At 36.6% G+C, this 15,473-nt stretch overlaps 2 protein-coding genes across 13 annotated transcripts; both read right to left on the reverse strand.

The window, feature by feature from the left end:
- Window positions 1–2,887: 2,887 nt before the first annotated feature.
- Window positions 2,888–5,546, reverse strand: LOC112179652 (alcohol acyl transferase 1 allele GSd). The gene is made up of 2 exons (XM_024318106.2): window positions 4,967–5,546; window positions 2,888–3,949 (listed from the first exon to the last, which is right to left on the reverse strand). The coding sequence occupies exons 1-2, from the start codon at window positions 5,414–5,416 to the stop codon at window positions 3,047–3,049; spliced, it is 1,353 nt and encodes a 450-aa protein (XP_024173874.1). The 5' UTR covers window positions 5,417–5,546; the 3' UTR covers window positions 2,888–3,046.
- A 4,075-nt stretch (window positions 5,547–9,621) lies between these two features.
- On the reverse strand, window positions 9,622–14,359 carry LOC112175305 (E2F transcription factor-like E2FE). Of its 12 annotated transcripts, none has more exons than XR_005803536.1 (8): window positions 14,049–14,356; window positions 12,798–12,826; window positions 12,502–12,707; window positions 12,215–12,397; window positions 11,364–11,642; window positions 11,205–11,266; window positions 10,712–11,094; window positions 9,622–9,893 (listed from the first exon to the last, which is right to left on the reverse strand). XR_005803536.1 is itself a non-coding variant. In XM_024312980.2 (8 exons), exons 4-8 carry the CDS (start codon window positions 12,293–12,295, stop codon window positions 10,954–10,956), a joined length of 435 nt encoding a protein of 144 aa, XP_024168748.1. In that variant the 5' UTR covers window positions 12,296–12,397; window positions 12,502–12,707; window positions 12,798–12,826; window positions 14,049–14,355; the 3' UTR covers window positions 10,481–10,953. The 12 variants fall into 12 exon arrangements, 2 of the variants coding, with proteins under 2 accessions (XP_024168748.1, XP_024168747.1); XR_005803538.1 differs by having other exon boundaries at window positions 9,622–9,976; XR_005803537.1 differs by having other exon boundaries at window positions 10,678–11,094.
- Window positions 14,360–15,473: the final 1,114 nt, after the last annotated feature.

Consider the following 15,473-nt stretch of genomic DNA (forward strand, 5'->3'; position numbering starts at 1 on the left):
ATGCATATCATCTAATAAGTAGTACAACAGACTTTCCAAGAAAAAAATGCATGCTTATTTTCAGACGTAAAACAAAGTTTATGTATAACATACTTACACAAGCATATGGACAATTACCAATTTATAACACATATGCATGACCAACTAATTAAAAGCACAAAATAAGTCAACTAGCCCTCATAAACTCAAGCCCAATTAAGGTGTTTGACTCAAAACGTATGCATTGCTCAAGTGCTTAAATAAAAAGGTATTCACTAGGATGCCAGATATTCAATTGTCCCTAAATACTACAACCTCTCTGCCCTATCTTTCAAAATTCTTTTATTCCTCTCTCACCACACAACCCAAGGAGAAGATAGTACTTCAAAGCACCAAAACCAACAACTCTCATATTTGCCCAATACATGAATCATACTCCAACAATTTTGGTATTCTTTCTGTACTTGCTTGCACATGTAAAGAACCGTAAGTGTAGTCAAATTGACAAAACTACTAGTACTGCTTCTAATGTTGAAATGTCATAATTTGTTCCTTGTAAAAAAATGCCAAGATTCCCACCTCTACAGTTTGAACACAAACAAAATTATGCCAATTCTTTCAGCTCTGTAAAGAATAAGTCAGATCTAAGAAATTAAAAATAATAGTCAAAATTGTTTGATAGCATAGCTTTGTCGGCTATGATAGCGAGGAAAGAAAGAGCTGAACCGACTCTTTAAGATGTCCATAGATCATTCAATAATAATACAACTTCAAATCCTAAGCTCAACAACATATAATAACTATCTTATGCACATGATTTCAAACCTTGTAGTGTAAACTGAACAGCATCATCAAAAAGCGGCTTTACTTCATCAACAAAAATCTTTGAAGCCGATTTGCTCCCTCCAAACAGATTCACAAAAACAAACAGCCTCTTTGGCCGTCCTGATCATTTTCAAAGACAACAAAAATTAAGAAAAATTTGAAAATAAAAAATCTAACTTCGATCGAAGATTAGCTTGAGCTTAATGAAACAGAAACAAGAACATCTCGACGATTACCGAGATAATCAATGAATTAAAGGATCTTCTGGCACCAGAGCCTCTGGGAGTCCTCTGACAAAGGCTCGAACACCAAGTCCTGGCCTTCCTGACCAGAGCTCCAGCAGGTTTCACCTCCGCCTTCTACCAGAGCTCCGATTCTGATCTTCGGAACCTCCAATTTGAGCCCGATGATTTCCTTCTCGATGACCTCCCTCTTGGTCCTCTTATTGCAACAAAGAAAACAATGGCATCAGAAATCGGTGCTGGAAAGTGAAGGCTTGATTTGAACCAAGAGAGTTTGGATGGTGACGACGTCATCATTGAGGCCGGAGAGGCTCCTCGTAGATTAGGTTGATGTGGAAACTAGTTTGGTTTTCAGAGAGATGGATTTGGGGTATAGGTGTAGTCGTGTGGAAGATAAGACTGAGAAAGGAGAGAGATATAGGTTTTGGATCTGATGGATTTGGTGTCGGTGTAGAACAGAGGTCTTGGATCCGATGGATTTGAAGTGTAGGTGGTGATGGTTGTAGGTTTTGGTTTTGGGGAGACATTGTCGGGAGAGTGAGGGGTTTTAGGTTTTGGTTTTGGGTCAGTGTCGAGAGAGAATGTGTGAGGAGGTTTGAGTTGTTTGTTATGTTTTTTTGTTTAAGTGTTAGGCTTTCAAGTCCAACCCCTATCAATTTAGACATGCCCTATCAAGTCCAACCTGATCATACCACAGTTATATTATTTCTCGTCGTATGATCAATACATGTTGGAAAAAATTTGGGGTTTCATATAGGGTTTGGGGCCTTAACAAGGTGGGAAACTTGGCGCTCAATTTTTTTAGCGTCACACAACAGTTTTTATTTTAAACGTCCTCTGAATTAATTCCTAAGTCCCTATCAGACGATGGCTCTTACAAAAACGACGTCTGAGAAAAAAAAATTCAATCACACGACAGATAATTGCATAGCGTCGTCTGAGAGGTGTCGTCTGATTCAATTTTTGTAGTAGTGTAGTAAAGTGGAAATAGATGCATTAGTATTTGTTCTGACTTTAGACCAATAATCTACAACCAATATATTAAGGAAAAAGAATACCCTCAAAAATTTCTTGCCATTATCAAGATGTGTCTTGGACCTAATCCCAAAGTGGAACACGTACAACACCATCACTAAGGCCTCATTTGGTTCACGGAATGGAAAGTTTGGGAATGAAAACTTTATCATTTCTTGTGAAAACTTTATATATCCTTTCTTGTGTTTGACACGCCTAAGAAAATGAACGACTTTCCTGCATGAAGGGAAAATGGGGAGGAAAGTGGATCCTCCCACACCCCATGAGATTCACTTTTCCTTCTACTTTCCTTTCATTAATTGCACATTAATTACCTATTTTAAATATTATTTTAAAGATTAATATTACCAATTTATCCAAGAAAATTTTGAATCTTGAAGTGTTTATGCTTTTATATTAAGGATATTTTTAAAAATTTGATGTTGCTTACTTTCCTATTCATGCACAAACCAAATATTGGAAACGAATGTAAAATACATTTTCAGATTACTTTCCTGACATTTCCAAACATTGTAAGGGACATTCCCAAACATTGTAAGGAAAACTAGTGCAAACCAAACGAGGCCTAAGTTTAGAGTGCCCGCACTACCTTCACCCACTGAGGATCCCTATTGAGACACCGCATCATTTCGATCACCTGGTCTCTTTGAGACTGGTCGAAACTAATGCCTATCCTTTTCTTTTGACACAACGATCCATTTATTAAGTAGACTTATATATAGGTGTATATAAATTTTCTCAATAGATGGTGTGTTGTAAAATCAATTTCAGCCAAACGAAAGTTAACAAAGAGCAAATGAATCAAATTAAGAACAAAAAAATAACACACACCGTTTATAATATTTTAGAGATGATTATGCTGAAACCAATGCCAGTACAAGTCCAGAAAATTCTTTAACCAGATGACATGAGCATATTGCATATAAGTGATATAACCAAACAATCGTGCTTAATGAGGTACTTAATTATATATATGATGGTATCTCCACTTTGTCGAAACTAATCATCTTCATGAGCTCTTGCTGAAACCTCTCCATGGACGATAATGGCAAGCATATTGGTACCAGAACTTTATATTGCTCAGCTTTGTTTGTGTTCTTGACATAGAAGCTAACCATATCGAAGGACTTAGCAACTCCAGCATATACTGGCTTTCCCCACCCGAAATCAATTTCTCCCAAACCTGTTCGTGTGTTATCCGAAACTATAAAGTCACTCATGCCTTCCATTGCAAGTGGAGGTCGTCCTCTTATCTCCTCAAAATCTGCCACAGATCTTAAGTACTCTTCACTCATTTTAGCTTTCGATTTCTTCACCAACTCCACTGCATATCCCAACGGACTGTTACATAAACGTTCTGCAGTTGAAACAACAGCCGGATATGCAAATGTATTGCCATAGTATCCTGGAGGAAGACATAAAGTTTTGTGTTTACCACGTGCATTAACTGCGCATGATAGACGGACAATCTGTTTTGGGTCCATTTCAAGTGAAATTGTTCGACATTTCCACAAGCAAGCTGTTATTAAATCAAATGTGGATGAACAGGTGGAAAGGTGTGGTGGAAGATGCTCCTTGAGGGCCTTTATCTCCTCGGGACCAAAACATAAAGATCGTTGGACTGTCGTTGCAGAGTTCAGATATGAGTGGTCAATGGTATCATCAAATTCATGATGTGTACATGAAATTTGTGGAGGATCTCGAGCGCTCAAGAGCTCTCGTTCCCACACTGGTATAGTAGAAGGTGCTTCTGCGCCTTGGGCAATCTCGCCTACTGCGTTCAAGAATTGAACCAAACCAAATGCGTCACACATTGTGTGGTTTAACCGCAATGCAAATATGAAACCTCCGCAATTCAGACGGGTTACCTACATCAATATATTGCAAATACAAAATCTCTCATTAGACTAATGTTTTTGGGGTACAATAGACTTAGGTTCAACTATCTCTATGTTTGTCTAGAGACTATAAAATACAAGAATTATGTGTGAGCAAAAAATGGGTGGAGTAGTATTTAAATGTTGCAATAATAAACAAAATAAGCTTAAGGGTTGCCAATTTGCTATTTAGACCTCCTCTAATTTTTGTAAAAATTTATTTTTGTTTTAAGTAAATCCAAAGATTTTGTGTCTGGCCCAAACTCTAAGTTACTTGCTCTACTTGTAATAGGGTTTGTATTAGATATAATCTCGGAGAATCTTAATAAATATCCAATATATCAATGTACGATTATGTTTCCATGTACAGCTCTGATACTATACCTTGTAAACCTCTATATAAAGAGGCCATGAAAGCACAATAAATTCTCTCCCAAATATCGATTCCCTAAAACAATTTTCTATTTTACCCATTCTACATATTGAAGGGAAAAAAAAAACTAGCTCCTTTAAATCGTGTTCAATGTGAGTTTTTTTAATTTTTAATTTTTAATTTTTTTTTTATCATATCAACATGCAATTGGTCTGTTGTGAGTCGAATTCACGACATTCCACTTACAATGGAGATACTTATGCCACTAGACCAAATGGTACTGGGCTTATCTAATTGGTTTTTAATAATAGTAAAAGAAAATGTGTGAATTCTAGCTCTATCCAGTAGTAAAAAATATTAATACTCCTCATTTTGATATCTAAATTCCAAATTTCATTTCATGCAAATATCATTCAGCTGTAAAAGAGGAAAAGAAAAAGAAGCTATCAATTAACACAGACAAAACAAATTAACATATAGAATCTTATTGTGTAACTAAGATCAAAATCGTAAATCAACACTCAATGTTTACCAAAGTTGAATTATGTCCTTCTGGTCAGTTTCCACTTGGGATTGCAGAGTTGAAAGAAATTATATTAGATGGAGTACGTATATTTTAAGTTTGATCACTTCACCTGTATCAAGATCAAAGGAGAACCAAGAATACCATCAGAGCCTGGCACGTTAAACAGGAACTCCTCTAAGAATGGACAAGGCGGTAGAATTGCGTCCCCGAGTTCGTCGAGTGTGACGTTGGCATTGGCCTCGACGAACAAGATGCCTTCTCCTTTGCAGTTCACCATAAGCTTTTTATTATGCACTTCCCTGAGCCTACCAGCCAAAGGGTTGTAATACTCCAGTGCTCTACTCAACGCGTCACTGATCACCTTAACAGGGTCATTTTGTTTCAACAATATTGAAGGATTGTTCTTGTAAGACATGATGAATGGAACATGGAACCTGAGGCCTTGCTGGTCGTCAATATCCGACAGCAGCTTTGTTTCATGTGGTGTTGGTTTTGCGGGTGTTATTAGTCGAGGTTCGCAGCGATTCACCTGGAATACGAGTGGGCATAATGAGGCCATCTTGACTATCACAGACTCGGTGGCTCTCTCTGCATCTCTCTATCTCTCTTGGTTGATACAAGTAGGCTTTTGCTGAGTGATATACACACACACACACAGACTCTGGGGCCTTCCTATATAGAAATTTGTTTGGACTTTTAAAACTATTGCCTTTGTATATTAATTGTACAAATTAAAGGTAGATGAAGCTAGCTGCTAGCCCAGCTTGATGGTGACTCGCGAAAGTTCAAAACCTTGATTCGTAGTGTGAAAACTGCATGTTCTAGTACAGCGACGGCTTTAAAGTAGTGAAAGAAACCTCATGAATTGCAAGCATTTAATTAATGAACCAATTTGATACCTGCCAGATTAGGCATAGCCACAGAGATTAGCTGATATCCTTGCGAAAGAACGGACAAGTCGGTAGAATTGCATCGGGTAGGCTTTTGTTGAGTTATATATAATTATATACATAGTGTGAAAACTACATGTTCTGGTAGAGCGAGTGGCTTTAAAGTGTTGAAAGAAACCTCATGAATTGTGATATATACCTACTAGATTAGGTATATTCACAAGTAATATGATTGCTGATATCCTTGCAAAACAAGGCATTCATGCACTACTAGAATTTTTCTCATATACATCGGCCAAAAACCGATGTAAAAAAAAATTTGTACACATGTGTTAGTGGGTGATATAAAAGATCGGAAAAAAATAGACATCGGTTAAAAACCGATGTCCCATATAATAATAAACATTGGATTATGATCCAGAATTGATGTTAAATTGCTATTATGATCACAAATTGGTGTTTTTAGATATTGTTAAACCTTCATATTTATGCATTTAATGCTTAACGAAATATAGGTCCAACAGCACTAGTATTCATTTTAACATCCTTACTCATTCTAGAAACGATGTGTTATATTCTCTTACACATCGGTGTTTTTGAAGTTTGCCTGCTGTTTATAAGTTTTACGGGTACTTGCCATATTATACATATACTAAAGTTGATCGATTTCCTGGTACTGTTACTAAGCCGGTAACAGTGGCGGCTCGGCTCGAGCCGACACTATGAAATGACTGTTTTGCCCTTCGTTTCAGCCTTAGGTATAAAAGGCCTCTTTAGCCTGTGCCCGAGCTCCTTTCGTTTCTCTTGCGTTCCTCTCTCTCTCTCTCTCACTCTCTCTTTTCTGCTCTCTTGAATCTCAACTCTCTCAAATATTGGTCAAATTTCTTGATCGTGATTCAGCCAGGTCTATCGTTTTCACCTACCAGTTTCGATTGAGGTGGCAACTTTTTGATTAAATCAAAAGGTCCGGTTAAGCACTCAGGTGTCTTTGTGATTTTGAGTTTCAGGTAAATTTTCTATTTGGTTGATTTGTTTTGGGTTTGGGTGCATGTAATTTTCGGTCGGGCATGTGATCGAAGGTGGGTTTGTGTGGGTTTGCATTTGGCATGTGTTGATACCTCACTCCACCGACAGGTAGATAGACAGAGAGCTTCAGTTCAAGAGAGAAATAGCGCGAGAGAAAGAGAGAGAGTAAGAGAGAGAGAGAACGCAGCCAATCTTTCTCATATTTGTTATCGTTTAGTGAATTGTGAACAGTTTCTGTGTGTCAATGATTGTGAAAGGTTGGTGGGATTTCGGTTTGGTGCAAACACACTCTAAACTGATTTTCTTGAATCGGTTTTTTTTCCCCCCAGTTTTCTAGCTATTATAATCGGTGTTGTTTCTTTTTGTTTTGTATTGAGTGCTTTGCATTTTGAGTGGGTCGAGTTTATGATGAGAAGATGGGATTTTGGTGATGCAGGGGTTTTTGGGTTGTTGGCTTAACCTTGAGGTGGAGGTGTGTTCAGAAAGGCAGGAGAGCTGCTGTTTCTGGTGTTTAAAGATTTTGTTCTTTTCTTAAAAGCCTCAAGTCTTATTCATGTTGATCATTAGGGTTTTGACTTCTATAGTTCTAATTGATGAGTTTTGCTACATATAAAGAGTGATGAGTTTAGTTGTTCTCTGTGTTTGTCTAATTGAAAAGACAAGTAACAAATATACAATAGCCAATACAAATATACAATCCAACAATGAAAACTTAGATGCCAACTGATTTAGTGTTACTGTTACCTTTAGAGTCTTACAAGAGGAACAAAATTCCAGAATAGACATAAAAACTATAGAATGGCAACTAATTTAGTGTTAGTGTTATTTGTAGACTCTCAGATAAGGTTGCATACTTTTGGATTCTTTTATGCAAAAGTTCTTTGCAATTAGTATGTTTTTGGAAGGATGAATGAATGAATCAAAGAGAACAATCAAGTAGTCTTGAGTAGTTAAATTTTAGATTGTTTAAGGCAATTAGTTTTGAGTAGACCCTGATCACTAGATTCTATTGAGAAAAGCATGGGTTGAAATTTAAAGGGAAGCTAGACTTTTCAATTTCATTGTGATGGTTGTGCAGTTTCACTGTGCAGTTATCATGTGGCTGGGTTCGTTAGAGTATATTTTAAAAGACTGGTATGCGAAATTGTCAATACCAAACAAAGTTTGACATGTGTGCATAATGATCTGGCCTCTGGGTATGGCAGTTTGTATCTTTGAGTGTTGATAAATCACCTTAAGATATATGTTTTATTCCGCAGCTCCTCCCAAACAACCAAAAAATGATAAGCAAGGAAATGGATTTCTAAAGTGTATGGGAAAATTTGAACAGCGATTGGAATGTATTAGTGTGTGCACATGGTGAACCCAAAATTATATTAGAGTTTATCTGTGATAAGATCTATGCTCGGCAAGAAACTTTGCATTCTAAGGTTTATCTGTTGGGTTATTCAGTTGAGTGCTAGATAATAGTGTTCTTTAGCTTATGCCAATACTTTTTTTTTTTTTTTTTATATATAATCTGTGAGAATCCTGATAATTGATTTGATTTGGTTTGTCAGCTATGAGATGGGATGTTAGCATTTTGATCTTTCTTGATATTAGAAAAGTTTTAGCTGGTATAACTTTGATATAATTTAAGACTAGGCTCTGTAGGCTATAGCATATTTTACAGATATTAGGGGAGGTCTACCAAATTTCTATTTTTTTTAAATCATGCTCAACTTTAAATTTCTAGAAATTTTTTGATAAGGTTTTTTTTTTTCCGACATTGAGGCAAGTGATTGGTACCAACTGTATTAGGTTTTTGTTTGTATCTGGGAGTGGTTAGTTTATGGTGTTCTTCTATTTCATTGGAGTGCAATTTGCTTAACCTTTTGAATTTAACTAGAATTGATAGGCGAGAGGAGGTTTGGCTCTAATTACTATTATCTAATGAGGTCAAAAGAAAATATTGTGTTTCATTGTAATCTAATAGAATTAGACTACTTTACTTGCAGGCTTTGTAATACATAGGATTAGACAAAATTTACTAATAATATATAGTCATTTAGTTTTCTGTTTTCATTTTATCAATTGGATTTTTTGTATGCAGATTAGGTCGCATTTGAGGTGTTGTCAATTGTGAAGCTGCTGCTGCTGACATTCCAATCATCTTTCTTAGGTTGGTTGCTGGAGGAAGCACCATTTTGAAGAACCTCCACTGATATGTGATGACGAACATCAACACCTCTTCTCAGCAGACCGATCAAATGTAGCTAGGTTAGCCTATAAGTAGAACAAAATATTTTTGACAAGCTGCGTCCACAGCAGTTGTATTGTATATTTGTACATTATCAGAACATTTATATTAATGGTAATGTTAGTTGCAAACATAAGCCTCTAGCCGTCCAAACTTGCAGATTTTGTTTGAACACCCGCAGCAACGCGCGAGCACCTATTCTAGTATCACACTATTTAAGATTGAATCCACATTCTTTTGTATTACGCGACCGATGTTCATTAATCTATTAAACATCGTTTCCTTTTATGAAGCGATGTCTATTTTTCTATTAAACATCAGTTTTTGAGGTTGGCACCGATGTTCATACTTATACTAGACATCGTTTTTCATTTAATAAATCGATGTCCATTGGATTGTTTTACATCGTTCTTACTTATTAAGTCGATGTCCATTGAGTTATTTTACATCGTTTCTTACTTAATAACTCGATGTTCATTGGGTTGTGTTACATCGTTTCTTACTTAATAATTCGATGTGCACTGAATAAAGAGACATCGATTTTTGTTTTCAATCTGATGTATCATCTCTTTAATGACATCGTTTTTGCAATTTAATACTGATTTGAAATACGCGTATATACATCATGTCCTTTATAAATTTAAAATTGGTAAGATACCAATATGAACTCATTTCAATTACAAACCAACAATCACAATTGTAACACCATCCAAGGTTTTGCAAAATTATAAGCATCAAAATACCTAAAACTACTAAGCTTCTTGTTGAACTTAAAGAGTTATACACAAAGCTAGTGTCCAAAACTTCTGAACCATATGTGTGGTCATAACTACCATCCTCCTTGCTTGTAACATTCCTCACCAAAAGACAGGTTGAAAGACCTGCACATATAAAGACCCGTTCAAATTTATATTAGGATCCACGCCAGAACACTTCTAGCTAGAGCAACCCCATTCTAATGCTCCTGCATAATATGTATATATCAATTAGATGTAATTTTATTTTTCTAGCTGGAGGTTTAGCCATTGTTTTATAGTACAAGAAAATGATTACCGACTCACACAAATAATTGTTTGACACTAATTTTAACTTTCAAGTATGCAATGCCTGACAATGGTACTACTTGAACTCTTGAATAAGTAAATTCTACGTCTTAGAGGTTATGCATCACAATTACAATTTAGCAAGAAAATATATCAATATAAATTTGCTCCAATTAAACAAGATCATAAAACTTATAACTATAGACTCACCTTCAGTAAGAGACAATTGGAAGTAATTCCTTTATAACTTGGTGAAACTTGTGTGTTAATGACAACTAATTAGAAGGCCAGCTTAAAAGGCATATTCACAATAGTAGTAAGCACAAGAAAAGACTGGTAATATTGTTATTTATGTATCAAGTAACCAACCACCAACTAGTTAAATAGAGATATAGAACATCATTAAATTCAGAACACTAACACAGTGACTAAATTGAGAACCCTTTTTGTAAAGAAATAATCTACATTGAACAAGAAAGAATGTTTGAAATTGTAAGGCAAGTACTGAAGAGAGCATTGCTCTTCAATTAATCAAGTAATCTACAAACCAAGGTAGCTTAGTAATAGTTTCACTTTTTCTTGCGTCCATATATATATAAGCCTTGTATGTCTTATCATATACCTGAACATCAGGCTGAAGCATAAGATGATGATACCTTGATTCTGATACAAGGGACGGTAAGTACGTAGAGGAAAAATTGTCCCAGTCAACCTTCTTCATGTTGAAACTGGGAATAGTAACTGGGGGCAAAAGGGCCAAACTGGTAGCTCTTTGTATTTTGTTTCGAGTCCTCTGAATTGTTCCTATCAACCTTACGTACTATGCTCTCACGTTGCTGTACTATACTCTCATGTTGCTTTTGTTTCTGAGCTTCCAATTTCCCAGCAGTAGAAGATTCTACTTTGCCCCTCTTACAACGTTTGTGATATCTGTTCCAAAGGCTCTTTTTCTAGACTCGTCTGAAGCTGAACTCGTAGCATCTTTTCCTCTCAATCCCAACCATTTGTATGCAGGCTTCCTTGTATCTACTGCATGGGTCTACATATTTTTGAACAAGGGGCACAGTTTAGCTTGGCAGTACATTATACTAGCTGTTTAAGAGATTATGAATTCTAATATTTCTCTATCACAAGTTCTACAAGTTTTACCTTTTCAATAAGATTCATGGAGGACGAAACATTTGCAATATCATAAATCCGCCTTACTTTAGCTGCTTCATCAAGTAGAGAAAAGACAAGAGTTTCAGCTCCTTAAGTAATATGTCAAAAAGATTCAAGAATAAACAAAAGCAAGTATAGATTTCTTACTTCTCATTACGGATGTATTGTGTGCATCCCCAAGTAATAACCTTGCAGCTTCATCAAGGGAGATGGATTCTACCTACAAAATTAGATTACTACCATAGTCATCTAAATAAAAAGAAAGAAGTAAATAAGTGGCAGTGGAAACAAAATTGGACATATTTGTCATGAGAAACAGAGGAACAGGTTCTTAAGAGTATATAATACAACTATAGTCCGCTGGTTTGCATGTTGCCAAACTCCACCACTCTTCTCTTCCCCAGCAGCTGAAATAGTAGCCCTGGACTTAACAGCACAAACAACACCACCGTTATCACCACCGGTCCCCAATCTGCCATTACTACTACTGCAGTCTACTTCTTGATCACTTCTTCTGTGTATAGTTGATCAGTTTATGTGTGTAGTGAAGTTGTCAACTAAGACTTAATGTTTCTCTCTAGCTAAGCAAGAAAACTATATATACTGAATCTAAAAGTACAAGGAAAAATGTGTTGGCAATTGAGATACGGAAGGAATATGAAAGAGAGAGAGCAATCACAGTATTAGTGTAGTAGAAGAAATCTTCAACTGAAATAGTATAAATTTGTGTGAACAAATAGTCGGTGGCTTGTGGTGGGATGCAAAAGACACATGGTCTTGAAAATGAACCCTTTAAAGTTTAATTAACAGGTGTTGAGAGTCCTTATAATTTAGACAACATACACACAAAATTAACTAATCACTCTTTGTAATAATCCCCTGTTATGTTCTTCAAATGAACCATATAATGGTACCAAACAGAATCAACATCTTTCTACATTCCCTTTTCTCAGATCATTTTAGACTCAAAATTCAAAGCACTGACAATAAAGATTTACCATTTTTCTAGTTTCCTGAAGATTTGGGATTGACACCGGGGTTCTCATTCTGACTCCCGGTTGCATGACCACTCTCATCATCTGAACCCTGTGAACACTCTCATCACCTTCCTCCTCTGTAACCAACCTAACATGTGGCTCGACAACCTCAAGTGACTTGAGTCCTTTCCGGAAAAAGTTCAACTAAATACAAAAATAGAAGAGGTTTTGGAGTGTTAGTTTTGCATCAAACTATTAGAAGAACCGGAGGTGATGACTTTTAAACTTGTTGGAGATAGAAAGAAAACCTGAGCAGCATAGTGGCGAGCTGCTTGTGTTAGAAGACTTCGGGCTCGCTCTTGCTTCAGGGACTTCAACCGGAAAACACACAGTGTAGCTTCCTCATCATATTCCTCACGAGCTACTTGCAGTTGCTGCAAAGTAAAGCTTTCGCCCTTCCCACGTTTTGATCTCCCTTTTTCTTTCTGTTATGCTACTTGCAGTTGCTACCTCTCTGAAGATAATGTGCCAAACCATATTCAGAAAAACTTTACTTCAAATAGGTAAAAAAGAAAAAAAAAAGTTAAAAGATAAAGGAATAGACCGTTTCTCATCACATTGTCGCTTCATTTCCTGCATCATAGAACAGGAAAGGGACATCTAGTTACTTACAAGCCAATGACCAGAAGGGAACAAATAATAAGTAGGTGCAGAGAACTAGGACCTCCAGGAAGGCAACAACTCTAAGGTGAAAAAGGGCACATTAGGCATTCCTTGACTTTTAAAGCCTACATGTTCATATTACCAGTTAAAGCGTTTGAAAAGCACATAGCCAAGCATCGACCTAGCAGATGGCACATTATGCTCACTGCTTATTTGGCATGCCTAGCTCATCACTATGCTAATCAATTAGTGAAGGACCTGGAAGATCCCACCGAGTTAAATGGTGGCTTATGCAAGTCAAACAAGGTTTTGGTGCAAGTATGGATCCACCAAACACTAAAAAATCCTTTTGATTTGGAACACATACAGAGTACTTAATGCACAGTAGAAATACCTATCATAAAATTTGAATAATATGTGTTGCTTTTTGACAAGCATCTCTTTTTATTTGGGCATAGTACGGAAACAAATGAGAGAACGATCACAAATTTTAAATTTATTATAGTTATGAACAACCAAACATCAACTACCAACAAAAAATTATTACAAAATTGAACTGCAATATGAGGAATCTACCATAATATATTGCAGAAAATCTAATAAAATACTGAAACCAAATCATATTGTGCTATTCACCCCAAGAGAATTACACATATTCTGCTTCTAAAACCCAAAATATGCCCTCAATATATAGACTAGCCCCAAAAGCCACTCTCCGTGTAAACCCCACAAAACCCAAGACCTCATTCATCAAATCTACAGAGCTAAGCAACTATATCACACACTTGCAATTTGAAATAAAATAAACCCAGTTCTAGACTGAGTGCAATCAACCAAAACCAAGTCTAGAAACCAAAATCGAGCAAAGAGACCAATAAAGACGCAAACTTGGCAAGCACAACTCACCAAAATTTGAAGCATTAAGCTTCGGACTATCAGAAAAGGAACAGAGCAAAACAGTATCACAAACCCAAAAGAACGAGGCTTTATACAAGCATTGAGTGCTTGAGAACCAAACCCACCATCAGAAAACAAAAGTAAACCCAGAACCTAAAAACACCCATCAAATCCTTGGAAGCAAATTAAGAAACAAAAGCAGATCGGTGAATTTTTTTTTTTTGAATAAGCAGATCAGTGAATTAAGGACTCACAAATCCTTCGAAGACATGCATTGAACAAAGTCGTGAATTACCTATGAAAGAAAAGCTCAAATTTTCTCCAAATCACCGGCCTCAAACTCGGATTATGTTCACCGTCTTCAAGCAGAGGAGCTGGTCCGACGCAGAAAAGAAGGAGGACAAGGAGGGTCGGGTTTTGGTTGGAGCTGGAGAACGAAGACGAGGAGGGTTTTGGTCGGAGACGGAGAACGAAGAGGAGGACGATATTGGTCGAAAGAGGAGAATGAAGAGGAGGAAAGGGAGGTTTGGTCAAATAGTGTTAGGGCAAGCTAAAGTCAATGTTAGTCCAAATATGTCTAAGTGTGGGAATGAGCTTTTCCTTCCCCGCGCTTCTTAAAATTTTTTTAACTTAGCCGCTCAGTGTTTTTCTGAAAATTCAAATGAAAGTTTTGTCACCGGCTAATTTTAAAACCGATGTCAGTTATATGCATACAAATCGGTTTTTAAGGAATCGCTGTTAATAACATTATTTTACATCGCGTGTAGTTCTCACCAATTTAATTGTCATGATGTCTATGAGCATAATTCTAGTAGTGTCATCACTCTTCTGGTATTTGTACTTTCACCTCTCCTCTTGCTGTAGTTGTTGAAGCTATCCTTGATGATATCCTGGGTATTGCTAGACCAGGGAAGTTGTTAACAATGGCTGAATAGCCTTCTTTTATTTATTTTTTCTGTTTTTGGGCCTGTTGCCTCCATTTTACCCAAAAAGAAAAGAAAAAAGAAAAAAAAAAGTAGTGAAAGAAACAACTGTTGGCAGGACTTGCAGTTTGTTGTCCATATTATTGGGGGGAGATATTTAGGTTTTTGTGGTCTAGTTTTACAGGCCACGTTTGTAGGGTTCAGTTGTGGTTCGGGGAAAATCATGTCCACACGAAGAGCAATTAATTAATACTAGGTTAGGGCTCAGCCCTACAATGAATTGTATATGTAGCCAAGCAATGAACTATAGTATATGTTAGGGCTGGCATTTTCAACCGAGACAAATCAACCAACCGAATCCGAGCCGAACCAAAGAAGTTGGTAATCGACATTGCTGGTAACCGAACTCTTGGTACGGTATAACCGTACCGACTCCACATATATGGTTCGGTAATGGTTTCAATTTTCATATATGCACGGTATACCGTACCGTACCGAACTCATGTATAATACCCATATTTTTTTTAGTTTTTTATTCTTCAGTCTTCTTCTTTTCTGGACTCTTCTTCTCTCCTCTCTTCTCTTTCTTCTTTCTTCTTTTTCTTTCTTTTCATGTCTCTTCTGTCTCTCTTCTTATCTTTTTCTTCTTAGTTTTTTATTCTTCTCTCCTTTTTGGACTCTTCTTCTCTTTCTTCTTTCTTCTTTCTTCTTTTTCTTTCTTTTCCCCTCTCTTCTGTCTCTCTTTTTCCTCTTCTTTCCCGTCTCTTCCGTTTCTTATCTTCTTCTTCTTGAAAAAT

The sequence above is a fragment of the Rosa chinensis genome, chromosome 7, assembly GCF_002994745.2.
Source record: "Rosa chinensis cultivar Old Blush chromosome 7, RchiOBHm-V2, whole genome shotgun sequence".
Classification (NCBI taxonomy): Eukaryota; Viridiplantae; Streptophyta; class Magnoliopsida; order Rosales; family Rosaceae; genus Rosa; species Rosa chinensis.

Excerpts from the sequence above, each read along its gene's own strand:
- LOC112179652 (XM_024318106.2), bottom strand. The coding sequence starts at position 5,416 with ATGGCCTCATTATGCCCACTCGTATTCCAGGTGAATCGCTGCGAACCT. Across the intron at positions 3,950-4,966 it reads CTCCTTTGATCTTGATACAG|GTAACCCGTCTGAATTGCGG; the intron begins GTGAAGTGATCA and ends ATATTGATGTAG.
- LOC112175305 (XM_024312979.2), bottom strand. The coding sequence starts at position 12,295 with ATGATGAGAGTGGTCATGCAACCGGGAGTCAGAATGAGAACCCCGGTG. Across the intron at positions 11,270-11,363 it reads CAATACATCCGTAATGAGAA|CAGCTAAAGTAAGGCGGATT; the intron begins GTAAGAAATCTA and ends TACTTGATGAAG. Across the intron at positions 11,095-11,204 it reads CCATGAATCTTATTGAAAAG|ACCCATGCAGTAGATACAAG; the intron begins GTAAAACTTGTA and ends AAAAATATGTAG.